Source organism: Photinus pyralis, unplaced genomic scaffold (assembly GCF_008802855.1).
Source record: "Photinus pyralis isolate 1611_PpyrPB1 unplaced genomic scaffold, Ppyr1.3 Ppyr1.4_LG1, whole genome shotgun sequence".
NCBI classification, from domain to species: Eukaryota; Metazoa; Arthropoda; class Insecta; order Coleoptera; family Lampyridae; genus Photinus; species Photinus pyralis.
Genome location: NW_022170249.1, coordinates 50087130 through 50114195, shown reverse-complemented (window position 1 = coordinate 50114195; position 27066 = coordinate 50087130). Strand labels below are relative to the sequence as shown.

Here is a 27066-nt window from a genome sequence, read left to right as displayed (position 1 = left end):
GTAAATTCCGTTCGTTTTTGTTTTATTTCATTATACGCTGCAATAATGTAAACTGAAAGTAGTTTTCACTTTAATGAATCCTATTTTCTTCTGTATAACTGTAAAAGGAATATCCTAGAATTGTTGGTAATGTACAAACAATTAAATATTCCGTATGTACCTAGTTTGCGCCAAAATTAATGTGCACTTCGTTTGAAAATAATATTGTAAGAGATACATTGGTTATTTTCCACGTTTTCGTATCTAATTTCAGTTTCAGGCTATTCCATTTCAGTTTTTCTATTAGCTAGCTTATTATATTCTCGTTTAAGAAGTATTTTTATTTTCTCTTTAGGAGGAAGATCATCTTTCCTTAATGTATATTTAAAATCTGCTGAACGTTAGTAACTCATCACTTAATTAAATTTTTATGTGGATTAATCTCAAAATGACAGCAGACAAGAGAATACAGTTGAAAAACAATCAATCAACCGTGTTTTAATAAGTTGAGCTTAAAGGTTCGTTTAATGATGGACGTGGTGTTTGTGCAGAGATCAGTATAGTTAAATTTGCTGAAGCCATGCGATTTATATGTGACAAGGTCGTATTAATACGTCAAGTATTAGAACGATTAAATTTTAAATTAAAGGTTGAAAATTATTGTGTAGGTACTATTTATTAGCTCTTTTCATAAATTGTGATTTCTTAAAAATGAGAGGTCAAATAAAGGAACGTAAAAATGTACAAAAGTTGATTTTGTCTATGTTTAGGTGTGTATTAAGTTAACCCAAGGATGCATTACTACTTAAATCTAGCCAAATCCATAATGAGCCTCATAGATTGAGTTTCCATAATAATTGACCCTGTATACATGCAACATACAGTATCAATGTGCAGTAAATTTGAAACATGTATGATACATATATAATGTTTTTGTAAAAACGCCTTCTGGTACACTTAATTTCGTTCAGTATGATGATGATGTTGATAAAATTCGCAGGTGTTGCTTTATCTTTAGAAATTATTTGTTAGGCATTATTTTCGTATGAAATGGACAGGTATGGTAAAAGTGAATGGGTTTGGATAAGACAACAATTGATAATATTTTGTTTGTTTACTTCATAAAATTGTGACGGCATAGGGAATTCTTTACAGTATATATTTCACGTTATTCAAAACGCTGCAGCTTACCACTTATTCATTGCGTTACCTTACAACGAAACTTCAGTGTAAGATGTATTGTTATGCACTACAGGACAAAATATTGACATAAATGCACGTAAACATCGTGCTTCAAACATCAAGCGCGAATAAACTATTTATAGAATTTAGAAACGAACATGAAGTGCATTTCTGAAAGAATATGAAAGTACCTCATTTATCACAATTTGTTGCATTTCAACTCTAACATTCCTTAGCAATTTCATGTAATTTTGTTCTATTCAATTGCGGTTCATTTCCTTTATTTTGAAAGTGTATTCGAATTGAACGCTGTGGATTTACGTGTACTTGAAAAAAAGTTTGTAGATATAAACTTCTAAGCTTTTCTCATACTCATATATTGAATGAACAATTTTAAACAGGATTATTATAACATTTTTCGACAATCATATCATGATCATTTGGTTATGTATTGAAAATTTTAAAGTCTAGTAGGGGTTTGGGTCACGAATGATTTTTGCCCGTAGTATGATTATTGGTTTACTTTACGTTCGTAAGCTTTCGGAATTTGCACGATTCGAGATCTTCTTGTAGAACTATAGCGGCAAGATGGAAATTTTGTAACTTGGTGGTCACTGTGTAAGTTGTTGCTGATGTAGATCGGTTAAAAATCAGAGCATCCGTTTGGTTGGCTTGCAGAAAACAGATTGGGGATTGTCTTGATGCCGTTCGACGACGGAATGTTATGTAATTGGAAACGCGGTAATTTTTTTGGGTACTTACGGAGTTTGCAACAAGTCGTGTTTAGCTAATTTAATTTGAGTCGTCCGCTTCATCCCGAAGGTAAGGATTATTCCGAATTTGTGTTTGATTGTTTATATATATATATATATATATATATATATATATATATATATACATATACGAAGTCACTTCCAAAATAGATACACAACATTCGTTGTCACTTCCATTTTTACGTAGTCACTTCCAATTTCGGAAGTGACTACGTTTTTCCTTGTTGTTAGCTAATTTCGCTTATAGAGGTCATTGGCATGCCATATAAGAAAAATAGCTTGGAAGTGGCTACGTGTTAAACTTATCGGTTAAGTTTGGACTTAGTTCTCATATATGCCACTATCGCCACCATCGCTTATATGGTTTTCATATGCTATACGTAGTTACTTCCGTCATATAAAGTGTACCATGTCACATCCGAAATTTGGCATCCATGTTTCTGTGAATCCAAATACATTTTGCTATACGTGGTGTTAACGTAAACACGTCCGTTAAATTTGTCGGTAAAGTTTTATTTTGTCATGATAACCAGAGGAAGAAAATTACTTAAACTTGTACTAAATAAGGGTAAGTGGATGTATTTCTATATTTAACTGAGAATTGCTGATATTGTATTATTAAATTCATAACGGTTTATCATTCTGACTCTTATTTCAAAGGAAATTTTTAGCAACAAACAGCATGACGTGTTTTGCCATTTAATTATGTGTTTATTTTTTATTCTTCTATATAGAGGGTAATGGTGATGTACCCACATCTTCGGATGGTTTGAACATCCAATGTTCTACTCCGCCTTTGGAGCCACCAGAAGATAATTGTGATGTACCCACATCTTCGGATGTTTTGAACATCCAAAGTTCTACTCCGCCTTTGGAGCCACCACTGGATGTATGCAGCAGTACTGCAAAAACTATCGTAAGATCTTATTATTTTTCTATCTATGAAACAATTTTAACATAGTTTTCCTGAAATCAGAGGCAAGGTACTATTTTCACTCCTAAAATGCGGAGTGAAGATTTCGTTTCTCTGACTAATCACTTTAAATTTAATCACAATGCGCATTTATCCGTCAGTTTCTTTATGGAAACCGAAAAATGCTGTTCCTCGATAAATTTGTAAATCATTGTATCGATTGTATGAATTTCCTGTGATCACATGGATTTAGCCAATTAATGCGCCAATTTCGTTCAAAAAGAGTCACAATGATCGTATCGAGACCCAAGTTAATTTTTGGCCATGAATATATTGATTTTGACCAATATATGTTAGCTATGTAAGGACCAGATAGGACATTCATAAAATCGTGCCTACGTCCGTCCGTCTATCCGTATGCACAATAACTCTTGAACGAAAGGTCGTAGGCGCTTGAAATTTAGTATTTGCATGGGTACCCCTCCATACCATCAGTACATGCGCTATTTTTCCACAGGATTGGATAAATCAAAGCAACTTTGATGATGGGCACCATAACAAGTTAACCGATTTTAAGGAAAAGTTTGAGAATGTTCAGCCAGTATCAAAACCCTGTGGTTTAATCGCTTGTAATTGCAGCCACATATCAGGGTCAGAGCCGTCGGTCGATGATTCTTATCTAGATCGCGATTTTATACCGAACAGTGACGATACAACATCTACTAATTCGGAGGTATCGTATGATCTCACTAAAAGCGTTATCGAGGAGGGTAACGAAAATTATTCACATGGTAAACTAGCAAATATACGTCGTAGTAGTATAATTATACACCAGGACGTATCCATTTTCACGGTATACCTAATCTTTTAGATGTTGAATTGTTAGATATTTATTACTTAGGATTATTTGTAGAAACATACTAACAGTGGCATATCAATTTTAAACAATCTACCTTATACTGGTGATACTAATCTTATCAATGATACTTTAATGATCGACAAACGTCAAAATGAGCATCCATCACCACACGTAAGTGCAGATGCTAGACCTCAGATTGAAGACAATGTTCGTGAACCGTTATCAAATGTACTGAAGGTATGCATCAACGGGTAGGTAGTGTGTTGAATAAATTTACCTAGTATGTTCTCAATAGCGGCTAAAGAAAAACCAGAAGAAGGTGGTACATTGCAAGTTTTGCCAGGAAGACATTAACACGTTGAACTTTATGCGGCATGTTAAAAGAAATCATGGTAGTGAACAAGAAGTCCACACCATATTTCAATTGCCAAAAAACAGCAAAGAAAGACGCCGTGCTTTTGCAATTTTACGTAACGATACTAATTTTGAATTATTTATAAATGGAAATGTTCGCCCTAATAGAAAATTGGTAAAGGAACCGAAAATTAAAATTAAGTACTACCCTTGCGCGTACTGCAAGGGAATATTTGCAAGACAATACTTAAAACGCCATGTAAAGTCGTGTTTTTTAAAAGATTCCGAAAAGAATCAAAGCAAAATTTTGTCTTTATCACAAACAGTGACTGCATGCGCTATGGACCCTACAAACGTTCTCTCCAAGTTAAATGTCAAAGAGCAGGTAAATTACCTTGAAAATGTAACATTTCTCTTGAAGCCATAAGTTACTAGTCACTGCAAAATAAAACAATAATATATGCGAACGACATTTGTGAGGATGTTACACCTAGAAAATTAAATGTTGCTGAGCTATCTAAGAGATGTACAATGTGTCATATCGTTAATGCCCATTTTACTAAAGAAATGTGTGAACTAGTCACCTAAAATCGGAAGAGCGCAAAATTCCGAGTTTGAAATCTGATAGATTCTACCCTTCTACTGAACTCTTCCTTGAAGTTTTATTACCATATTTTTCATAGATTAAGAAACAGTGGTGCGAGTATTTTATCCGTCCTTTCGCGTGTGTCTCTTAGAAATCTCAACAACATTCAATTTTCTAGGTATAAAATTCTCACAAATGCAGCAAGAAAGAATTTTGAAATACAAATTTTGGATGATTTAAGAAAAACCATCATTTACTTATTTACCAACTTGGTCGGGGAATAGGCAAAACTCTGATGCATAGAAACCAAATTTTACGTAGGAACTTCAGATTTTGGTATTATCATTTGATAGGGATTTGGTTGAAATATATTTTAGTTCCATATATTTCAACCAAATCCCTATTAAAATCGAAACTAAAAAATTGAGAACTTCATATGTAAAATTATTCTTTGAATCTTGGAGAAGCATTACAAGATGCCAATGTATCTACAATCTACGTATAAAAAATAAGTTTGCTCATATAATGCTCGTATGCGAAGACTATACAGGGTGCCTCTAAAAGGTCTGTACAACACGCTACCATAGGTTCTTTATAAAAATAGGCCGATTTGACCCAACTCACGTCTATCCAAAAGTGCTTCGGTAAGGCGCCATCGACCGCCAAAGATCTTTAAAAAAAATCGTACTTTTTATTTTATCGGAAGATGATTTTACGGATTAAAATAAAATTCGGGATGTGAATGTAAAAAGGTCTTTATGATATCATTTTTTTAATTGTAGCCGCTGTGTAGGTGGTATGGTAAAATAAAAAAACTTTTTAACTAACCGTTCTGAATTTTTACCCACAGGAAGACAGTTTATTTTCAAGCATTTTTTGTCTCTTGATGAATTTCATTATCTGTGATGGTTTACCAAAAAAAAAAAAAGTTTAGGTATGATCTGGGGTATGATGTATGGCAATGGGATCACTACCAATGCGATTGTTCATAGCCTACCTCTATTTCCAACTTGCACAGATATTTTCTATTGCAACATTCATACTTATTGTAAATGTCGTGCATCATTTTAGTTTTTTTTTTTCGTAAACCATCACAGATAATGAAATTCATCAAGAGACAAAAAATGCTTGAAACTAAACTGTCTTACTGTGGGTAAAAGTTCAGAACTGTTAATATGACCGTTAAAAAGTTTTACACCTCTTTAGATGTGGATGGCCAGTATTTTACCATCTACATAGCAGCTACAATTTAAAAAAATGATATTATAAAGACCCTTTTTACATGAGACATTCACATCCCGAACTTTACTTTAATCCGTAAAACCATAAAAAATACGATTTTTTTAAGATCTTTGACGGTCGATAGCGCCTAACCGAAGGATAGAGGTAAGTTGGGTTAAATTGACCTATTTTGATACCAAGAACCCATGCTAGCGCTTTGTACAGACCTTTTAGAGACACCCTGTACATGTATATTAAGATTTATCAATTTATGGCTTGAAAAGAAATTCCTAGAGCTTAGAATTTGGACTACAGCAAGGATTTTTTAGGTGTTTGACATAATGAAACCAGATGACATTGCTTTTGAAGCGAAGAAGGATCTTTTAATAGCCAATTTTGGCGAGTCTTATTTAAAAAAACATAGGCGTGAAAGAATGGCCTATTCATGCAGTAATAGAATGCGTGAACTTTCAAGGATATTATTAAATTTTCGCATGATAACCAATAATAATAAAGCTAATTTTAAAGATATATTGCATCCTAAACACTTCGATACTGTATTAATGGCAGTTCGGAAGATTAGTGGTTTTGACCACGAAAAGAAGTCATTTCAAACTCCAAGTTTGGCTATGCATCTAGGAACCTCATTAAAATTAGCATGCGATGAACTTACACACCTGGTATTAAAACAAAGTAAAGGTTTCAGATGTAAATCGGCGGAAGATGCCCAGGTTTGGCTTACGAATATTAAGAATTTTAAGAAACTGGTTGAATCGCGATGGACCATAGAAATTTCGTCTTTAGCTAATAAAGATCTTCAAGAAAAGCGTTGGAAAAAGCCGCTATTACTACCATTGGTGAGCGACGTGAAAAAGTTTAGAGACGAAGTGACTAAGTTGGCAAATGACTCCGTATCCCAGCTACTTTTAAAAGAGAATAAACGCGCATTTAAATTATTAATACAATGTGTCTTATCGTTACTAATTTTGTTTAATCGTCGCCGAATAGGTGACGTTCAATATCTTAAGATCAGCGACTACAAATCAGATAAAAAGAGCAACTACACAGATTTCGACCATGTACTTACGGATGTGGAAAGATCATTGACCCAAAAATACAAGAGAGTACTCAACAGCGGTAAAGGTTCGAGGGCTGTTGTCATACTTATACCTGAAGAACTGCAAAACATGATTAATGTTTTATTAGCGGAGAGAAACAAGTACATATTAGACTCTAACAATGACTATGTGTTTGCCATGCCCGACAGTACGATTAAATGGGGAAAAGGTGATGTGGCAATTCGGGCATTGTGCAAAAAAATTCAAATTGAAAACCCTAAAGCTATTTCAAGTAACAACCTGCGGAAACAGATTGCCACTGTAACCCAAATTTTAAGTTTAAAACCAGAAGAGGCAAAACAGTTTGCAAATTTCATGGGGCATACTCAAAAGACTCACGATGAGTTTTATGAGTAAGTAACAAGCAACGACTGAAACATCAGATATCATCTACTTACCTTTTTTAAATGTATTAGATTACCGGTTGACATTTACCAAACTGCAAAGGTGTCAAAATTGTTGATGATGATGGAGAAAGGATCTATGCCAATCGAATATAAAGGAAAGTCGTTGGAAGAGATTAATATAGATTTTAACCTAGAATATGCGGAGGAAGACAAAATTGACGGTAAATTTAGGTAGATTTCAGTTACTGTGAAACATTAAAATATTTATAGGCACAATAAATAAAAGAAGTGAGGAGCCTCCAGGATTTTATGCAAACGAAAGATCTATTGAGATTGTAAATACAGGATTTAATGGTATTATTTTTTGTTTCCACAACCTTCATTTACTTACCTATATTATGAACTTTCAGATGTGAATGATCGAGAAAATCGAAGTCCCTGTAAGTAGAAATGCTATTTCTTTAAAGAGCCGAGATATCCATCACCTATAACCTATTCTACCAATAAAGCCATCATTAGCACAATCGTAACTAAGGAATTTATTTGGCGAATAAATGTATTGATAGATGGATATTTCGGCTTTTTGGATCGGTTATTTTTATTTCAGTAGTAGCGGAATGGATTTCTCTTATGGCCGGTTGTATAATGTCAGTTTGAACCTCCGGTGGAAATCAACCTGCGGTTGAACGTCAATCATGGGCCTTATTTTCATCATGGCTGACATTTTATCCAATCACTGACGTTCAACCGCAGGTTGATTTCAACCGGAAGTTCAACCAGACGTTATACAACTGGCCCTTAATTTAAAACAATACTTATCTATACATTTAATACTTTTAGGTTCCTCTCCCCAAGAGGAATTATCATCAGGTACCATTGCCAACTAGCATTTATTGAAATTTAAATGTAATTGATATCGTTTTCAGATATAACTGTTGCAGCTAATGAAAGGTCTCGGACAGTACCGCAAATACCATCAGGTAGGTACCTAAATAAATTTTTGGTACACGCTCTCCAAAATTGTTACTTTCCGTATCCATTTGAGTCCGCAAAATAAATCTTTAACGGCCTACTTAAAGTGTGATAACTTCAGATAGAACATATAGGTAGAGTTTAGACTATTTTTTTAGAGCTTTTACCAAAAAATTTTGTATGTACCACGTACGCAAAACGTTTTAGCGCACTTATCTCATTATAGACTCGGCTCCTCTGTCGCCTCGTCTTTAATACCGATTTGTTCGCTCAAACGGTATTTTGCGTACTTGATACATAAATATCTATTAAACTAAGCCAAACACATTTTTTTTTCAGATTTACCGATCCATGCGTCACCAAAAACATCTCGGATAGTACAGGACAGACCATCAGGTACTTTCGATTATGAAGTAAGAAACCAAATATACATAGGTATCGCTTTCAGATTTAATTGACGCTGATAGTGTAGCTGAAGTTCCAAAGAGAAGTGGACAGAGAACCTGTAAGTATTAGCATAATTTGCTAACTACTACATTTAAATTTCCAGATTGGTCTAATCGGGAACTTCATTTATTAAAAAAAGAGTTCAGTGTCTACATTAATAAAGGTACCTATCCAGCAGGGAACGACATAAAGGAATTTCTTGAAAGAAATGGAATAAACAGAAGCGTCATTGTAACCAAATCAAAGCTACAACATTTGATTAAAACTAAAAAAGGACTATAAACTACAAGAAATGTTACCTTTATTTTACGTAATAGAATACATTTTTATTTTATTCTTCCACAATGTTTGTTTTATTACTAGTTAAGTACAATTAATGTTGTGCACCTACAGTCGACAGACCTTATGCGGTAGTAAGTAGATTGATATACATTTGGTAGATACGCACCTAGATCTTCAACACATAGGTAGCTGCAAAACGAATGGCATAATTTGACTTACCCACGTGCATCATAGTATGAAACCTTGATGTGTTAAACAGGATATGCTATAGCTTTTATTGGTCCTTCTAGGTCTGAAGTTTAAGTTAAGTTGAGTTCGTAAAGCAGCTGCGGTCACTTAAAAATAAAACCTTTTAAATAAAATAAAAAGAACAAATGTAGAACTTACCTCCACTCCACGGTGTTCCAATGACAGTCGCTGTCAACACACGCCGGAACAGGGCTATTAACGGAGAAAAATATGACAAAATTAAAATATAATGATAATGATCATGTTCCACGACTACGATCACGATGAGGATGATGATAATGATGATGACGATAATGATGATAATGATCATGACGATGACGATAATAATGACAATGATAATGGTATGATAATCATCATGATGATGATCATGATAATGACAATGGTAATGATAATAATAATCATACACTAACAATGCCCATATATTGGAATCATGCCCTACGCTAGAACAATACCGCAGAATGAAGCGCATAAAAGGTGATGTAGCGACTACACTATCCGACTCTAACCTAAAAAAACGTCCTTAAGTATATAAAAACTATAAACAACATAAACAAAATCTAAACACATGCCTATAAATTATGAAATATAGAACTTACCCCCATGGTGTGCCAATGACCGTCGCTGTTGCCGCACGCCTGAACAGTGCCATAAATGGAGAAAAATATAATAAATAAAAAGAACAATTAATAATATATATGCCCAAACAGAAAAAAAATCCAATTATAGGACAAAACTTAATAAATACAAAGCCAAGCAGAAATAATAATATCATACAAAATTCTACAATGCAAAAGCCGTTTGGATTAGGGGATGGCGATATATCAAATTTACCATAATCATTGCAAAACATAGACTACAGCACTACTGCAGTTATGATAACGAAATGTGGGCCAATCAGTAGAACACAGTCCTATAAACGTGAAAAAAATTTTGGTGAAACGTTTTTTTAATTTATCATTATGTGCAACTTAGAAAATGCACTTCACATTAGTATCCCATACAATAATCGACTCAGTACATCTTGAACCCATGTACCTACACTTACCTTGCGATATGTTCGTTGACACCAAAATAATTAATTATGACACTCACTATAAAATATAGAGTAAAACGTTAATGCATTTACCCAAATGTTAGTAGTAAAGGTAGTGGCAACATCGCCGGAAGTGACAACGAGAGAGATATTACACATTTACCGGAAGTGAATTGGTAGAGAATATGACTGCAGTTATATATTATATATATTAAAAATAAACAAGCGAAATCGCTTCCCCTCTTTAGAAAACTTGATAAAGCACATCCCCCTAAACTTATTAATAGACTGAAAAAAAATCTAGGTGTATTTCTTTTGGTGGAAGTCAGGTCGCCCAGTTTGTGTAACGGAAGTGACTACTTATTGCGTATATGTATATATATATATATATATATATATATATATATATATATTGGTAAATCGACGTTAACGCACCCAAATACAAATCGACGTACCGGCACCCGGCTTTTGAATGAGATAAAGCTACGTTTAAGCACCTGTATATGAGCAGAATCATATATGCGATGTGGCACCACCTATATATGAAGGTCAACAGTACAGTCGATTTCCGCCCGCGCAGACCATTTGTTTAATGGAATGCGGTTTGACAATAGGGAACCGTTACCTGTCCTGACCCACACTTTTGGACGTTATTTACTTTACTAAGCATACTTTCAGTTTGAGATTCAAAAACATTTTTCTGTTTTCGAGAAATACCTACCCGATGAATGACCGTGTTTATTCCAGATACATTACCAATCCAATGCTGTCCTTCAATTTATTGGAGCCGCTGCATTAATTTGATAAAATGATTAAAATATCTTTTAATAGGAATTTGAATATGATATTTTTAACGTAACCCTTAGTTTTATCGCAGAACGGTATATAATCATTTTTTCTCACGATGGTCATTTTGCAATTTGGAATGTTTCAATAAAGATTGTTTTTTATTAATGTCATTACCAATCAAAGATTTTCTTTTACCAGGATGATTTATTCGAATAAAATAAAGCGTGATATGTTTTAAACTTAACTAATTATTATTTAATTAAGTTCATTTTTACGGTTTAATTGATAATAATCATTCCAAGCCGGTTTTCCACATATTGGTAGATAGGTAAGGTTTACACTTTATAGGTTATATTATAAGTAATTCACGCCTGTGTTCTGTATCCAAAACACTATTTTGAAAACTGAATAACTTTAGTAACCCCAGTGCTTTTGTGTTACCTAGAAAATAATTCTGTAGTTAAATAACCAAAAAAATAAAATTGACCATCGTAAGAAAAAGTACCTCCGCCATTCTGATGGCAAATTCCGCAAATTATAAATTGCGTTAAGCACACTATACATTGCAAATCTTGTGCCAATTTAACCAACCCCATATATTCTGGAAAAAAGCTAGTTGCACCATTTACATCAATGATTAATGGTATCCGATATTTTTTAAATATCTAGAAAGGGCAATTGTTATCTGTTCTTTCGCCCGTCCGTCCGTCCGGACCCAGTTCTGCGGTTTTGAACTACGTTTAGGAGAATGGTCTTAGAGTAAAATTTGCAAAAAGTTCCTGTTTGAAGAAAGTTGCCTTGGTTGACCATATTGGTTCAAACTATAGAGATGGCCTTTTTGATTTAAAATCATCTAATTCTTCCTCGAATCACATCTGATAAGCAACAAGTTCAAAGAGATCGTAAGCAAACAACTTTACTTATCCATCTTCCAGTTCATGGATGTTATCTCATTGGATAAAAGCAATCATAAGAACTCTAAAAGTTATTTGCTGATTATTATATGTAACCTAAAAGGTTGTTCGATATTTATAAATAAAATTTACAAAAAGTTCCTTTTTGAAGAAAGTTACCTTTGTTGTCGATATTGGTTTAAACTATAGAGACGGCATTTTTGATTTAAAATCATCTAATTCCTCCTCTAATCACATATAAGAAACGCCAAGCACGAAGAGATCTGAAAAATGACTGAACACACTGTGTTTTATAACTAAATCCATTTTTGTTTATAATTTTGCTATACAACCCCCCCTAAATAAAGCAAAATGGGTAATGTGGAAAAACGTCTTAACTTAATAAAATGCGAAAAAAAAATGCCTTTTAAAAAGCTCCCAATCTTTATCTTTACTGAACATAAAATTTTGGAAAGCAAAAATAGATTGCAACGCAACCATTGTTGTCTTCGTTTTTTTCTATTATTGCTTTTCGCCCTTAAACCTTATCGAAATCCTAGGCCAAAAAAACTTGTCTCCAACCCTGGAATATTCAATCTCGAAAGCTTCGACTCCGAAGATTATCCGTACATACAGTGAGCTCAAGTTTAAAAAGTTATTAAGCTATCTTTTGTAATTAAACGCACAAAAATCTTACAATTCATTTTCTTTAATTTTATTTTTGGCAACAAATTCCTACAAATAAAATGATAGATGAACGCCTGTCAATATTATCTAAAATATGAATAGATTAAGATAATGTTGGGCAATTAAAGATAAATTAAGAAATCCTTTGATATCCAAAAAAGATTACCATTAAATAGAAAGGTAATGACATCGGTTGTATTATTTCAATACAAACAAAAACCTACCCTATCTATTNAATAAAAAAACTTTTTAACGGTCATATTAACCGTTCTGAATTTTTACCCACAGGAAGACAGTTTATTTTCAAGCATTTTTTGTCTCTTGATGAATTTCATTATCTGTGATGGTTTACGAAAAAAAAAAATAAGTTTAGGTATGATCTGGGGTATGATGTATGGCAATGGGATCACTACCAATGCGATTGTTCATAGCCTACCTCTATTTCCAACTTGCACAGATATTTTCTATTGCAACATTCATACTTATTGTAAATGTCGTGCATCATTTTAGTTTTTTTTTTTCGTAAACCATCACAGATAATGAAATTCATCAAGAGACAAAAAATGCTTGAAACTAAACTGTCTTACTGTGGGTAAAAGTTCAGAACTGTTAATATGACCGTTAAAAAGTTTTACACCTCTTTAGATGTGGATGGCCAGTATTTTACCATCTACATAGCAGCTACAATTTAAAAAAATGATATTATGAAGACCCTTTTTACATGAGACATTCACATCCGTAAAACCATAAAAAATACGATTTTTTTAAGATCTTTGACGGTCGATAGCGCCTAACCGAAGCACTTTTGGATAGAGGTAAGTTGGGTTAAATTGACCTATTTTGATACCAAGAACCCATGCTAGCGCTTTGTACAGACCTTTTAGAGACACCCTGTACATGTATATTAAGATTTATCAATTTATGGCTTGAAAAGAAATTCCTAGAGCTTAGAATTTGGACTACAGCAAGGATTTTTTAGGTGTTTGACATAATGAAACCAGATGACATTGCTTTTGAAGCGAAGAAGGATCTTTTAATAGCCAATTTTGGCGAGTCTTATTTAAAAAAACATAGGCGTGAAAGAATGGCCTATTCATGCAGTAATAGAATGCGTGAACTTTCAAGGATATTATTAAATTTTCGCATGATAACCAATAATAATAAAGCTAATTTTAAAGATATATTGCATCCTAAACACTTCGATACTGTATTAATGGCAGTTCGGAAGATTAGTGGTTTTGACCACGAAAAGAAGTCATTTCAAACTCCAAGTTTGGCTATGCATCTAGGAACCTCATTAAAATTAGCATGCGATGAACTTACACACCTGGTATTAAAACAAAGTAAAGGTTTCAGATGTAAATCGGCGGAAGATGCCCAGGTTTGGCTTACGAATATTAAGAATTTTAAGAAACTGGTTGAATCGCGATGGACCATAGAAATTTCGTCTTTAGCTAATAAAGATCTTCAAGAAAAGCGTTGGAAAAAGCCGCTATTACTACCATTGGTGAGCGACGTGAAAAAGTTTAGAGACGAAGTGACTAAGTTGGCAAATGACTCCGTATCCCAGCTACTTTTAAAAGAGAATAAACGCGCATTTAAATTATTAATACAATGTGTCTTATCGTTACTAATTTTGTTTAATCGTCGCCGAATAGGTGACGTTCAATATCTTAAGATCAGCGACTACAAATCAGATAAAAAGAGCAACTACACAGATTTCGACCATGTACTTACGGATGTGGAAAGATCATTGACCCAAAAATACAAGAGAGTACTCAACAGCGGTAAAGGTTCGAGGGCTGTTGTCATACTTATACCTGAAGAACTGCAAAACATGATTAATGTTTTATTAGCGGAGAGAAACAAGTACATATTAGACTCTAACAATGACTATGTGTTTGCCATGCCCGACAGTACGATTAAATGGGGAAAAGGTGATGTGGCAATTCGGGCATTGTGCAAAAAAATTCAAATTGAAAACCCTAAAGCTATTTCAAGTAACAACCTGCGGAAACAGATTGCCACTGTAACCCAAATTTTAAGTTTAAAACCAGAAGAGGCAAAACAGTTTGCAAATTTCATGGGGCATACTCAAAAGACTCACGATGAGTTTTATGAGTAAGTAACAAGCAACGACTGAAACATCAGATATCATCTACTTACCTTTTTTAAATGTATTAGATTACCGGTTGACATTTACCAAACTGCAAAGGTGTCAAAATTGTTGATGATGATGGAGAAAGGATCTATGCCAATCGAATATAAAGGAAAGTCGTTGGAAGAGATTAATATAGATTTTAACCTAGAATATGCGGAGGAAGACAAAATTGACGGTAAATTTAGGTAGATTTCAGTTACTGTGAAACATTAAAATATTTATAGGCACAATAAATAAAAGAAGTGAGGAGCCTCCAGGATTTTATGCAAACGAAAGATCTATTGAGATTGTAAATACAGGATTTAATGGTATTATTTTTTGTTTCCACAACCTTCATTTACTTACCTATATTATGAACTTTCAGATGTGAATGATCGAGAAAATCGAAGTCCCTGTAAGTAGAAATGCTATTTCTTTAAAGAGCCGAGATATCCATCACCTATAACCTATTCTACCAATAAAGCCATCATTAGCACAATCGTAACTAAGGAATTTATTTGGCGAATAAATGTATTGATAGATGGATATTTCGGCTTTTTGGTTATTTTTATTTCAGTAGTAGCGGAATGGATTTCTCTTATGGCCGGTTGTATAATGTCAGTTTGAACCTCCGGTGGAAATCAACCTGCGGTTGAACGTCAATCATGGGCCTTATTTTCATCATGGCTGACATTTTATCCAATCACTGACGTTCAACCGCAGGTTGATTTCAACCGGAAGTTCAACCAGACGTTATACAACTGGCCCTTAATTTAAAACAATACTTATCTATACATTTAATACTTTTAGGTTCCTCTCCCCAAGAGGAATTATCATCAGGTACCATTGCCAACTAGCATTTATTGAAATTTAAATGTAATTGATATCGTTTTCAGATATAACTGTTGCAGCTAATGAAAGGTCTCGGACAGTACCGCAAATACCATCAGGTAGGTACCTAAATAAATTTTTGGTACACGCTCTCCAAAATTGTTACTTTCCGTATCCATTTGAGTCCGCAAAATAAATCTTTAACGGCCTACTTAAAGTGTGATAACTTCAGATAGAACATATAGGTAGAGTTTAGACTATTTTTTTAGAGCTTTTACCAAAAAATTTTGTATGTACCACGTACGCAAAACGTTTTAGCGCACTTATCTCATTATAGACTCGGCTCCTCTGTCGCCTCGTCTTTAATACCGATTTGTTCGCTCAAACGGTATTTTGCGTACTTGATACATAAATATCTATTAAACTAAGCCAAACACATTTTTTTTTCAGATTTACCGATCCATGCGTCACCAAAAACATCTCGGATAGTACAGGACAGACCATCAGGTACTTTCGATTATGAAGTAAGAAACCAAATATACATAGGTATCGCTTTCAGATTTAATTGACGCTGATAGTGTAGCTGAAGTTCCAAAGAGAAGTGGACAGAGAACCTGTAAGTATTAGCATAATTTGCTAACTACTACATTTAAATTTCCAGATTGGTCTAATCGGGAACTTCATTTATTAAAAAAAGAGTTCAGTGTCTACATTAATAAAGGTACCTATCCAGCAGGGAACGACATAAAGGAATTTCTTGAAAGAAATGGAATAAACAGAAGCGTCATTGTAACCAAATCAAAGCTACAACATTTGATTAAAACTAAAAAAGGACTATAAACTACAAGAAATGTTACCTTTATTTTACGTAATAGAATACATTTTTATTTTATTCTTCCACAATGTTTGTTTTATTACTAGTTAAGTACAATTAATGTTGTGCACCTACAGTCGACAGACCTTATGCGGTAGTAAGTAGATTGATATACATTTGGTAGATACGCACCTAGATCTTCAACACATAGGTAGCTGCAAAACGAATGGCATAATTTGACTTACCCACGTGCATCATAGTATGAAACCTTGATGTGTTAAACAGGATATGCTATAGCTTTTATTGGTCCTTCTAGGTCTGAAGTTTAAGTTAAGTTGAGTTCGTAAAGCAGCTGCGGTCACTTAAAAATAAAACCTTTTAAATAAAATAAAAAGAACAAATGTAGAACTTACCTCCACTCCACGGTGTTCCAATGACAGTCGCTGTCAACACACGCCGGAACAGGGCTATTAACGGAGAAAAATATGACAAAATTAAAATATAATGATAATGATCATGTTCCACGACTACGATCACGATGAGGATGATGATAATGATGATGACGATAATGATGATAATGATCATGACGATGACGATAATAATGACAATGATAATGGTATGATAATCATCATGATGATGATCATGATAATGACAATGGTAATGATAATAATAATCATACACTAACAATGCCCATATATTGGAATCATGCCCTACGCTAGAACAATACCGCAGAATGAAGCGCATAAAAGGTGATGTAGCGACTACACTATCCGACTCTAACCTAAAAAAACGTCCTTAAGTATATAAAAACTATAAACAACATAAACAAAATCTAAACACATGCCTATAAATTATGAAATATAGAACTTACCCCCATGGTGTGCCAATGACCGTCGCTGTTGCCGCACGCCTGAACAGTGCCATAAATGGAGAAAAATATAATAAATAAAAAGAACAATTAATAATATATATGCCCAAACAGAAAAAAAATCCAATTATAGGACAAAACTTAATAAATACAAAGCCAAGCAGAAATAATAATATCATACAAAATTCTACAATGCAAAAGCCGTTTGGATTAGGGGATGGCGATATATCAAATTTACCATAATCATTGCAAAACATAGACTACAGCACTACTGCAGTTATGATAACGAAATGTGGGCCAATCAGTAGAACACAGTCCTATAAACGTGAAAAAAATTTTGGTGAAACGTTTTTTTAATTTATCATTATGTGCAACTTAGAAAATGCACTTCACATTAGTATCCCATACAATAATCGACTCAGTACATCTTGAACCCATGTACCTACACTTACCTTGCGATATGTTCGTTGACACCAAAATAATTAATTATGACACTCACTATAAAATATAGAGTAAAACGTTAATGCATTTACCCAAATGTTAGTAGTAAAGGTAGTGGCAACATCGCCGGAAGTGACAACGAGAGAGATATTACACATTTACCGGAAGTGAATTGGTAGAGAATATGACTGCAGTTATATATTATATATATTAAAAATAAACAAGCGAAATCGCTTCCCCTCTTTAGAAAACTTGATAAAGCACATCCCCCTAAACTTATTAATAGACTGAAAAAAAATCTAGGTGTATTTCTTTTGGTGGAAGTCAGGTCGGCCAGTTTGTGTAACGGAAGTGACTACTTATTGCGTATATGTATATATATATATATATATCGATATATATATATATACGTACTTAGAAGAACAGAGTATCACCTTTCAAATTACGGAGCTTGCAAACAACCGTGTGTTTAATTTTACTAACTGGCATTTGGTATTGTATAGGAAGAAAGTCCCTCTGTTATGACACCTTTTCCCTATAAAACCAAATTATTAGTTCAAACGCATATATTTTTATTTAGCCACAGTCGCTATTAATGCTCTTGGGGCAGAATGGGGAGATGGTGAAAATTTTAAAATTGATAAATTGGTTGGGAAATTTCAGAAAGTTTTCACGCAAGAACAGGAGTTAGATTTAGTACGATATTTAACAGACATGGAAGGAAGATCATTTGGCCTAACAATGACAGCTTTTCGAAAGATGACCTATCAACTAGCTAACGAAATAATTGCAATAATAGATTCAACTGCAATACGGAAATGGCGGGCGAGACATGGATGAAGGAGTTTCTGAAGCGACATCCTACGCTAGCGTTGAGAAAACCTGAAGCAACTTCAGGTGCCCGGGCGATGGGCAACTGCCAGAGGAGATGAAAGGGGGCGGCGGTATTGCGTAGGAGCATTCTATAATCTATTTGAACTATTTTCAGGTGCATTGTGTTTTCACCAAAATTTAATCATTTGTTTTGCAGCGCTAAATATTCGTGACTCGTGACAATCGTTTTTATAAGAATTAGATTAGTGTAGTGTAAAGATGGAGAAAAGGAAGCGACAATCATCAATGTTTTCCTTATATAAAAAATGTTAAAGTAAACGAGGAAGTTAGTACCGGGACCGGCGAGACGTTTGGTGGAAGCAGTAAATCTAATCTGTCAGGAATCCAAACTGAAACTCAGGTTAGGTTATTGTATAGTACAGCCAGAAAGTACTTTTTTTAAATAAAAATAGGCTCTTAACCACCGGTACCACCAGACTCTTTAAGTTTTGAAAATGATATAGCTGTACTCAAACTGAAAGAGTTTTCCGAACAAAAACTTATTTCTACATTGGAAAACATGTGGGCTTCTCTTCCAAATTACAATTTTCTCGGGACTACTGATGCTCAAAATGAAAAATTTCAATCAGTGTGGTTGAAAAGGTTCACTTGGCTAGCATATTCAAAAATAGAAGATTCGGTTTATTGCAAATAACTTTTTAAAAATGGATACCTACCAGAAGGCAGCCACACTTTCTAATGCGGAAAAGGGTTTTTTCACAACAGGAATATATCCCTTCAAACATTTTTCCCGACTGGATGTTTGCTCCTGCAGAAGAAACAGATCTAGAACAAGAAAAAATAGAAGGACCCCCTAAAACCAATTGTACGGATAAGGAACCTGAGACTTTGCTGACTGATGCTACACAAAATGATATCCTTCATCTACTATATGCTCCCAACAATAATCAAAAGTCAAACTGCGTTAGACTTTCAATGCATGCTCAAACCCTTTAGCGCCCGGTCTAAGAATCGAATATATAACGCAGATGTAACAGGACTGTCGACGGTTCAGGTTCCGCAAAAGATATTCGCTCGAAGAGGCCAAAAGAGAGTGGGTTTTGCAACAAGTTCAGAAGGGAAAGACAACTGCAATGTGTTTGTCTCAGTGCAGCGGGCACATATGTGCCGCCGATGTTTATTTTTGCGCACCAAAGAATGAATCTCCAATCGAAGAAGAGTGGTCCCCCGAATGCTATCTACTGCTGCTCGGACCATGGTTGGATCACAGAAACAATACTTTTGGAATGGCTGCAGCATTTCCGGACGTCTGTAAAGGCATATAAAGAAGATCCAGTGTTATTGATTGTTGACAATCACCACTCATTGATGTCTGAAAACGATTACGGTTGTAGGTCGGTAGAAGCTCATAATAACAGTCAAAATGCACTAGAAGTTAACGAGAACACCAAATAACCAACAGATTAATCATTTTTTGGAAGAAACAACATCTCCGAGTCTCTGCAGTACGAGAGAAGTCAGCTGACAGAAGCACACAAAAATAAATCTCTTTTGTTGAAATATTACCCTTGCCTGGGACATCAAATTCAGGAGCCGCAAACTCCAAGAAGCGAAAAGGCCGAAAACAACATTCTGAAATATTTACATCAACGCCGATGAAACTCTTGTTAGAAGAAAAAAACCAATAAAAAGAAGAGTGCAGAAACAGGAGGAAAAAAAAGAAAGTTGAAATGGTTAAGAGACAAGTTTTGAATGATGAAGGATTAGCTGAAACAAGCACAACTGCAAAGCAAAAGATAGAAGTTGAAAGGAGTAATGAAAAAGAGAAGAAAGTTATAAGAACTTAGCGTAAACCTCAGCCTCCAATGAAGAAGAAAATATTATCTTTATATGTGGCGAATTCGGGAAAAACAATTTTATATATATATATATATATATATATATATATATATAAAATTGTTACTACAAGTAATCGGAGTGCAACAGCAACACTAATAAGTGAATCGCCGAATCAAGCAGACAACATCCCCCTTCCCCTTAAAAAAAAAGAACCATGCAAAGATATAACTGTAGGAAACTAGTTCCACCTTAACTCATGACTTCGAACAAATAAACTTACCATGTAGCAGACTATATCTGCCACAAATGCGTACCAGCACAATGCACGCAATACGATTTGGTTTAACCGAACCTACAGTATTATTAAATGAAACCGCGTTAGTGTTGCGCAACTCTATCGGTACCACTTCGGCACATTTTTGTGCATGCTTGCTAGTCAACAATATTATCTTGCTGTGATTTCGGATTGGATTTTATACACAGTGTGTCCCAGATCGAGTGGGATTGCATGGGTAACTTTCTTATTATTAAAGATAGGAGAATTGGTTAAATGGGCAATGTTTTGCAGTTTTAGATGCTTAATTAAAATTTTCTTGTGGAAATTCAAAAAGTCGTATAGGTTCGACATAAATTCAAAAAAATTAAAATTGGCCATTTCCTTTAATGTCTTATATCATCGAAAGTACAAGAGATATAAAAACAAACTTTTATATAAAAGTTACTGTCTTTGATACGCCAAATTTAAAATCGATGTCAAAAAATTTACCTTTGAGGAACATTTATCAACTTCCTAAAGTTAAATAGGCGCCATATTGGATTTTTAAATTACTTGATAGATTTTTTAATTCTCTTTTGAACGAGCTATCATAGCATAAAGACTGCGAATTAATGCAAGAGATTGTTGCTAGTAATAACTGCGAAGATTCTAAGGTCACATCCGAATTACATTCGCAAACCCTACCCTCCGAGTGGTCGGATGCTCCTACAAAATTTTTTGTTGAAAGTTACGAAGAACAAAAATGCTTGTGGAACAGAGAAAAATTAAAACCATGAAACAAATGTGGGAGTTAATTAAACAAGAAATTAATAGCCCATGGACATAATTTTACTGCTACAGTGTAAAAATAAGTGGAAGACACTTGAGCGTGCCTTTACAAATAAATTGCAGAATAACAATAAAACATAGGAAGGCGTGGAAGGGCCATAAGTATTTTATAATTCCGACCTGTAAACTCCGAATATATATATATATATATATATATATCTATATATATACATATATATATATATATATATAGTGGAATACCTTCATAAATAAAACATACAGCATGCGTAAACAGTAATTTTGAAACCGGTGTTAGTTTTAGTTTCATTCAAAGTGCCTACATATAATATTTCATTTAACTGCTTTCATAAAAAAGAAAGTTGCCGATTGGATTCTTATGCCGGTGAAAAAATGTGAAAATAAAAACAGTCGAGGATATGTATCCTGCAAAACCGTACACTGCAATCGATCGGCAGATAAATGCACGGGAATTAGAAGAATTAGCCCAAAAACTTGCCTTATTCGGTAACACTGTAGGGTTTACTTGACTTTTACAAAAAGAAAGTAACTATACTGCGGCAAGTGTTCTTTTCCCGATCAATTTTGGATATATTACTTCTTGCGCCAAATGAAACAAATTTCCTCCAAGTCATAAATTACTAGCAGATATATATATATATATATATATCAACATCTATACCGAGTGGCTGCAGTTCTGTTGCCAGCGTGAAACGACGTAAAGCTTCGAATATAGACAAAGCCAATGATTTGCTACAAAAGGTTACATCGTTTTTAGAAAAAACAACACAAGGAGAGAAATTCGATCATTTTGATACATTTGGAATGTACCTAAATGTGTATGTATATTATTACAAGTGGGTACACGGAAAGAAATTTATGTTAGATTCAATTAACCTTTATAATAATAATTTCAATGCGTTCCATTTAACAACAATTAATGAAACAATTTTGGATTCATTTAGTTTTCGATCAATGGTAAAGGAAATCTTCAACGCCAATCGTATTTAAATCTCTAAAATCTACACATAATCTCTTAGACCCATTTTTGTAGTTCAACACAACACAATCGGTGATGTGTATGGAGATGAACTTTCCCTAATTATGTTCAGACTCAACATATCAGAAATCAATTTTTGCGCCTCTTAATCTATCACAATATGCCAGCCTACGTGTTTGTAATAAAATTTGGAGTGATGATCCAACAAATTTCTGCCACAAAATCAACCTTAGGGCGAGGCGAACTGCATTTAAATATTTTTCTCGAAATACATTTTCTAATTTTACCTTACCTTTACAATCATCTTCGCCCATATCCAAGTTCAAATCAGGTTCGTTTCCTACATCGATTAATATTAATTCAGTTTCGAGCAAGATATTTTCTGTTATAACATCATTAGCTCGAAGGTAACAGTGATTTGCTCATGAGAAATAAAGTCTCTACCTAATAAACAGTCCTGATTCATAAAGTTATCGTCAACTATACATATATTGCGGAGTGTCCTTACTCCTTAGATATTATAAAATTTACCTAATATGTAACATAATGTGGTCCTGCTTGAAACACTGAAGGTGCAATAAGTGTGAGGTTTCAAACTCCCAATGAATTGTTCACTTTACATATTTGACTTTCCCGCATAGGTGATTGTCACCTAAGAGCCTTTTTACACGCGTATGAATTACTACCAAAATTTTTGTAACAATTTCAACGAAAAGTTTTGGAGGTAAATTTCAAATTTGCGGCAATTCCAGCTTAGTTAGAGAAGATAAGTTTGGAAAAGTTGCCGAATTGTACAAAGAATGTTGATGTAGATGTTACGTTCACTTTGGGCCAACGTGACAAAATTACCTTAGATAAGCACACGGTAAGCTCAGGCAAAGTAGAGGTGGGTCGGGGTGAAAATGGGGTTCTTCTATACACACACGAATAAGCCAAAAAGGGAAGGAAACAGTAAAAGTAATCCGGATAGGCGCCACTTAGTCTTTGATGAATTTAGAGAGAGAGGAATACTAAAGGGATGAACAAGGCAGACCAAGAGATCCTTGTTCTCGTCTTACTAAACTCAAAGGAATACACAATTATGGGGAAAACAAACAATATTTGATGTCATAAATGCGGGTAGTTTAATAACAAAGATCTCAAAATATCACAAATCTGACACTGTAATATATCGATCTAGTATCTATATCAAACTGGGAATTTAAAATAATCTCTAATAAAACAAATGAGAAGCCAACACGTAGCCTGGGGAAATATTTATCCAAAAGGGCTTCCGCAGAAACAACGGAGCTATAATCATTAAGTGACTTTCAAACAAAGTAATAATCACAACTCGTTAGTATCAACAACCAAAATGCAATCAAACGTTAAAAGGGAAAAACGACGAAAATAACTAAATTTACCTTGAACTCCGGTCGCAACCTTCCGAGCTCAGAGGACGCGAAACTGCAAATCTGAAACAGTCAGACACAAAAACAAAAAATATATAAGAAGGGTAGTGATTCGCGTTGCACAATATATCGCATAAGCAATGGTTAACGTAAGACACGAATGGTTATTCTTGTACGTAGAATTGCAATCAATATTAAAAGAATCAAAAATTCAAATGACTTTACAACAAAACAAAATTTGGTTCGACTAAGGGTTGGTTTTCACAATCGGTATGAGATATCAAAAAAATGACATGAAATTTTAAGAGAAAAATACTATAAAAATGTACAAATAAAATAACTAAATCTATCTTCAATGACAAAGCAATCTTATCGATTCAAAAGAAATTACACGAGCAAGTTCTTCAAAACAAAATACATAACGTTAATTAAAAAAATTTACACAGTACTAACTCCACACGTCTCGTTAATTAAGTACTTGCGTTTCGGAGGAATGAATCGTAGGCCAACGAACTTCGTAAAATTGGGTCAGCAGTTCAAATATCGGTTTCACATGAAATGGCGGTGATTCTTCAGTCAATTCTTCAGTCGGTAAGGTAGAAATATGTAGAGCGTTTTTGATTGTAATGGCGTCGAAACTTCAATGGAATTCTATTGCACCATATGGAAAATCGGGTATTCGCGTTTCCACGTCAAAATATCAATGTACAGTAGGGTGGAGTGAAAACTGGCTCGAAAAAAAAATTCCTTAAATCAATTGACCTATATGTGGAAAAGTTGCCTAATATAATGGTCTATTCTAGAAAAAAAAAGTGGCTTAAAATATTGTCATCTTCTACTGCCCATTTGGCCTTAAAATTTAAAAAATTAAAGATAAATATTTTTTAAAGCCGCGATGCAGCTCTTCGCTTATTTCCATAAAAAATTCGTAATTTTTGATGGAAATAACCCAGAACTCACCACGTGGAGGTAGCTGCATATCGAGTTCCACCGCCCTCCCACCCTTATTTGTACTTTTGTGATTAATTTTCATTAAAAACTTGAAGATATTGACTTTTTGTCTCGAATACTGGCAAACTAGCTCTAGAAGCAATTCGTGCCCTTATAAATCCATCCCTTGCTGTATTTCCACATACAGCAACTGACGCTTCTGTTACTAATTTGATGCACCTTTCCACTGCTTGCGTGTGGCATGGATATTTTAGAATTTCAATTTCAGCTGGAACATCTAAAATCATTTCTTCTAGTTCTTCATTGGAAATACATTTTGTCAGAGGAGGTTCTGTTATTGTTGTCGACTGCCAGTCAATCATATCAATGTAGTCTTCAGCATAAAAATTTAAAGATGGCAATTTGAATTCCCGTATTTCTTGTTGGTTTGCTGTTTTCCTACACTTCAATAATCTTCTAAGGCCTAATTCTCTCACTGTTTTGCGACTATCAGCCAACATAGCCAATAATACATTTTCAGGATGACCGAAATAGCCATTCCTTTGAATTACTGGGTCTATCATTTTTCTCAAATCTTCTGGTAAAAATCTTGATTTTTCAATCATACCAAATAGATGCTTGCTCCCGTGTCGACATGATGGTTGCATTTTGATTGCAAACCATGTGGTGGCATATACTTTCATGACATATTCTGTTAGAATAGTTAGATTTTGTGATGGTTTCGCTGTGGAGACATATAATCGTAAAATCCGGTTTGCGGTCGTAAGCCATCTGGAATGAGCCATTTTCCCGGAGTTCCTTTTCGACAAGTTCAAAGAGATGTTACCTTTTGAAATGGCATTACAAATTTCATATAAGTATTGTTGGTCGGTGCTAAGTTGATCAGCACTAATTTCAGTCAAAGTAATTTCTATCCTTTTAAAATCTGTAGGTTGTAAGGTTTCACATTTTTCTAATTGCTTTCCTATCTCGCCACGAAATCCTTTTGGGCCAGTCGTTTTCCCGTCCAAATGTTGCAGCAAATGTCTTAAAGGTAGTTCGTTTGCGTGCAATAGGCAAACAAACCATTGTAGGGATCGATTCAGCGAAAGCTCAAGCTGTCTAATAATTCCATTCTTATTACCAGTATTTACTGCTGTACCATCACAACCTATAGCCTGCAAATTTGAAACGTCAAAATTATGCTCCAAAAATTCTAGAATGCTCTTCTTTATACTTTGCGAATTGCCAGATGCAGGAGTCAAATGACCAATATATTTGGATCCTGGTTCTGAAACTAGGACTATATGTTCCTCAATCTTCGTTTCTTGGACAAAATTCCTTCTTCACTAGTTTGAACTAACGTTTGGTCTTTTCTTCCATCAAAATATATTCCATATACCAATTCAGAACCGTCTTCTTTATCTTTTCTCTTGAGCTCAAATCGAGCTTTTGCCCTTTCTCTACGAATTTTGCTGCGGTCGACAATTTTTGATGAATCTTCTGTAGTAATTATTCCTATATCTTTTAACGCTGCACTAACAAGAATTGCTGCCGTCCTATCTGAAACACCCGTTCTGTCACATGCCTGTGCTACACTTGGTAGTTTTATTCTCATCTGAGAAGTTGAAGGAGTATCGACCCTGTCTTCTAATTTAATGACATTTTCTTCTGATGAACTGCTGTTTGAAGTCTCTTCTTCTAGATTAGATGACACTGACTGGTATGCTCTGCCAATTAAAGATTTTTTGTATTGATCATCATATTCATCATGCCTGATTCTCCTTTCCTCGGTTTTACTTTTACGCTTCCATCTCTTTTCGAGTACTTTTGTAGTTTTTTGATCAACTATACCGATTACCATTTTACGCGAAGTTCTTTGGTCGGTTAGAAATTCACGTTCAAGTACAGGCACTTTTATTGTACAAGAACAGCTTAAAAAGTCTTTACATTTGCATAAAGATATATCAAAGAGTTTCTTCTCGGCCAATTCTCTAAATAAAACAACCTGTTTTGAATTATTAAGTTTACCGTCCTTTTTTAGCCGTTTCATTATGTTACGATATTTACCGTGGTATTCTCGAATTTTATGTAATATTTGTTGGTCTGATACAACACAAATGGAACTTTTCTGCCACAAGTTTTTCAAGTCTTTTATTAAACGGGAACAGACATCATCAGCGAAACTAGGTCTTTGTTTACTTTGTTGTACAATTTCTTGTCGAAGATAT

The 27066-nt window shown here is 34.3% G+C and overlaps 4 protein-coding genes across 9 annotated transcripts; 2 read left to right on the top strand and 2 right to left on the bottom strand.

Moving 5' to 3' along the window:
• The first annotated feature begins 2087 nt into the window (after positions 1-2087).
• On the top strand, positions 2088-9096 carry LOC116159130. Of its 2 annotated transcripts, XM_031472058.1 has the most exons (15): positions 2088-2502; positions 2669-2850; positions 3365-3429; positions 3487-3700; positions 3761-3943; positions 4002-4445; positions 6197-7338; positions 7402-7553; positions 7603-7686; positions 7743-7772; positions 8173-8202; positions 8259-8312; positions 8644-8700; positions 8753-8809; positions 8855-9096. In XM_031472058.1, the coding sequence occupies exons 1-15, from the start codon at positions 2457-2459 to the stop codon at positions 9031-9033; spliced, it is 2919 nt and encodes a 972-aa protein (XP_031327918.1). In that variant the 5' UTR covers positions 2088-2456; the 3' UTR covers positions 9034-9096. The 2 variants fall into 2 exon arrangements, with proteins under 2 accessions (XP_031327918.1, XP_031327917.1); XM_031472057.1 differs by having other exon boundaries at positions 3365-3700.
• LOC116159131 lies at positions 9036-10687 on the bottom strand. Of its 3 annotated transcripts, none has more exons than XM_031472060.1 (4): positions 9879-10687; positions 9421-9788; positions 9253-9368; positions 9036-9205 (listed from the first exon to the last, which is right to left on the bottom strand). In XM_031472060.1, exons 1-3 carry the CDS (start codon positions 10130-10132, stop codon positions 9262-9264), a joined length of 729 nt encoding a protein of 242 aa, XP_031327920.1. In that variant the 5' UTR covers positions 10133-10687; the 3' UTR covers positions 9036-9205; positions 9253-9261. The 3 variants fall into 3 exon arrangements, with proteins under 3 accessions (XP_031327920.1, XP_031327921.1, XP_031327919.1); XM_031472061.1 differs by having other exon boundaries at positions 9036-9199; XM_031472059.1 differs by having other exon boundaries at positions 9036-9368.
• Positions 10688-13446: 2759 nt separating this feature from the next.
• LOC116160211 lies at positions 13447-16558 on the top strand. Its single transcript, XM_031473355.1, has 9 exons — positions 13447-14805; positions 14869-15020; positions 15070-15153; positions 15210-15239; positions 15635-15664; positions 15721-15774; positions 16106-16162; positions 16215-16271; positions 16317-16558. Exons 1-9 carry the CDS (start codon positions 13676-13678, stop codon positions 16493-16495), a joined length of 1773 nt encoding a protein of 590 aa, XP_031329215.1. The 5' UTR covers positions 13447-13675; the 3' UTR covers positions 16496-16558.
• On the bottom strand, positions 16498-18100 carry LOC116160212. Of its 3 annotated transcripts, none has more exons than XM_031473357.1 (4): positions 17341-18100; positions 16883-17250; positions 16715-16830; positions 16498-16667 (listed from the first exon to the last, which is right to left on the bottom strand). In XM_031473357.1, exons 1-3 carry the CDS (start codon positions 17592-17594, stop codon positions 16724-16726), a joined length of 729 nt encoding a protein of 242 aa, XP_031329217.1. In that variant the 5' UTR covers positions 17595-18100; the 3' UTR covers positions 16498-16667; positions 16715-16723. The 3 variants fall into 3 exon arrangements, with proteins under 3 accessions (XP_031329217.1, XP_031329218.1, XP_031329216.1); XM_031473358.1 differs by having other exon boundaries at positions 16498-16661; XM_031473356.1 differs by having other exon boundaries at positions 16498-16830.
• Positions 18101-27066: the final 8966 nt, after the last annotated feature.

What these genes read in the sequence shown, in the direction of transcription:
- LOC116160211 (XM_031473355.1), top strand. Translation starts at nt 13,676, where the DNA reads ATGAAACCAGATGACATTGCTTTTGAAGCGAAGAAGGATCTTTTAATA. An exon ending in AGTACCGCAAATACCATCAG is followed by an intron (nt 15,775 to 16,105) that starts GTAGGTACCTAA and finishes TTTTTTTTTCAG; the next exon opens with ATTTACCGATCCATGCGTCA. An exon ending in GAGAAGTGGACAGAGAACCT is followed by an intron (nt 16,272 to 16,316) that starts GTAAGTATTAGC and finishes TTAAATTTCCAG; the next exon opens with ATTGGTCTAATCGGGAACTT.
- LOC116159131 (XM_031472059.1), bottom strand. Translation starts at nt 10,132, where the DNA reads ATGTTTTGCAATGATTATGGTAAATTTGATATATCGCCATCCCCTAAT. An exon ending in GTCATTGGCACACCATGGGG is followed by an intron (nt 9,789 to 9,878) that starts GTAAGTTCTATA and finishes ACGTTTTTTTAG; the next exon opens with GTTAGAGTCGGATAGTGTAG. An exon ending in TGGAACACCGTGGAGTGGAG is followed by an intron (nt 9,369 to 9,420) that starts GTAAGTTCTACA and finishes TTTATTTTTAAG; the next exon opens with TGACCGCAGCTGCTTTACGA.
- LOC116159130 (XM_031472057.1), top strand. Translation starts at nt 2,457, where the DNA reads ATGATAACCAGAGGAAGAAAATTACTTAAACTTGTACTAAATAAGG. An exon ending in TAAACTTGTACTAAATAAGG is followed by an intron (nt 2,503 to 2,668) that starts GTAAGTGGATGT and finishes TCTTCTATATAG; the next exon opens with AGGGTAATGGTGATGTACCC. An exon ending in AGGACGTATCCATTTTCACG is followed by an intron (nt 3,701 to 3,760) that starts GTATACCTAATC and finishes GATTATTTGTAG; the next exon opens with AAACATACTAACAGTGGCAT.
- LOC116160212 (XM_031473356.1), bottom strand. Translation starts at nt 17,594, where the DNA reads ATGTTTTGCAATGATTATGGTAAATTTGATATATCGCCATCCCCTAAT. An exon ending in GTCATTGGCACACCATGGGG is followed by an intron (nt 17,251 to 17,340) that starts GTAAGTTCTATA and finishes ACGTTTTTTTAG; the next exon opens with GTTAGAGTCGGATAGTGTAG. An exon ending in TGGAACACCGTGGAGTGGAG is followed by an intron (nt 16,831 to 16,882) that starts GTAAGTTCTACA and finishes TTTATTTTTAAG; the next exon opens with TGACCGCAGCTGCTTTACGA.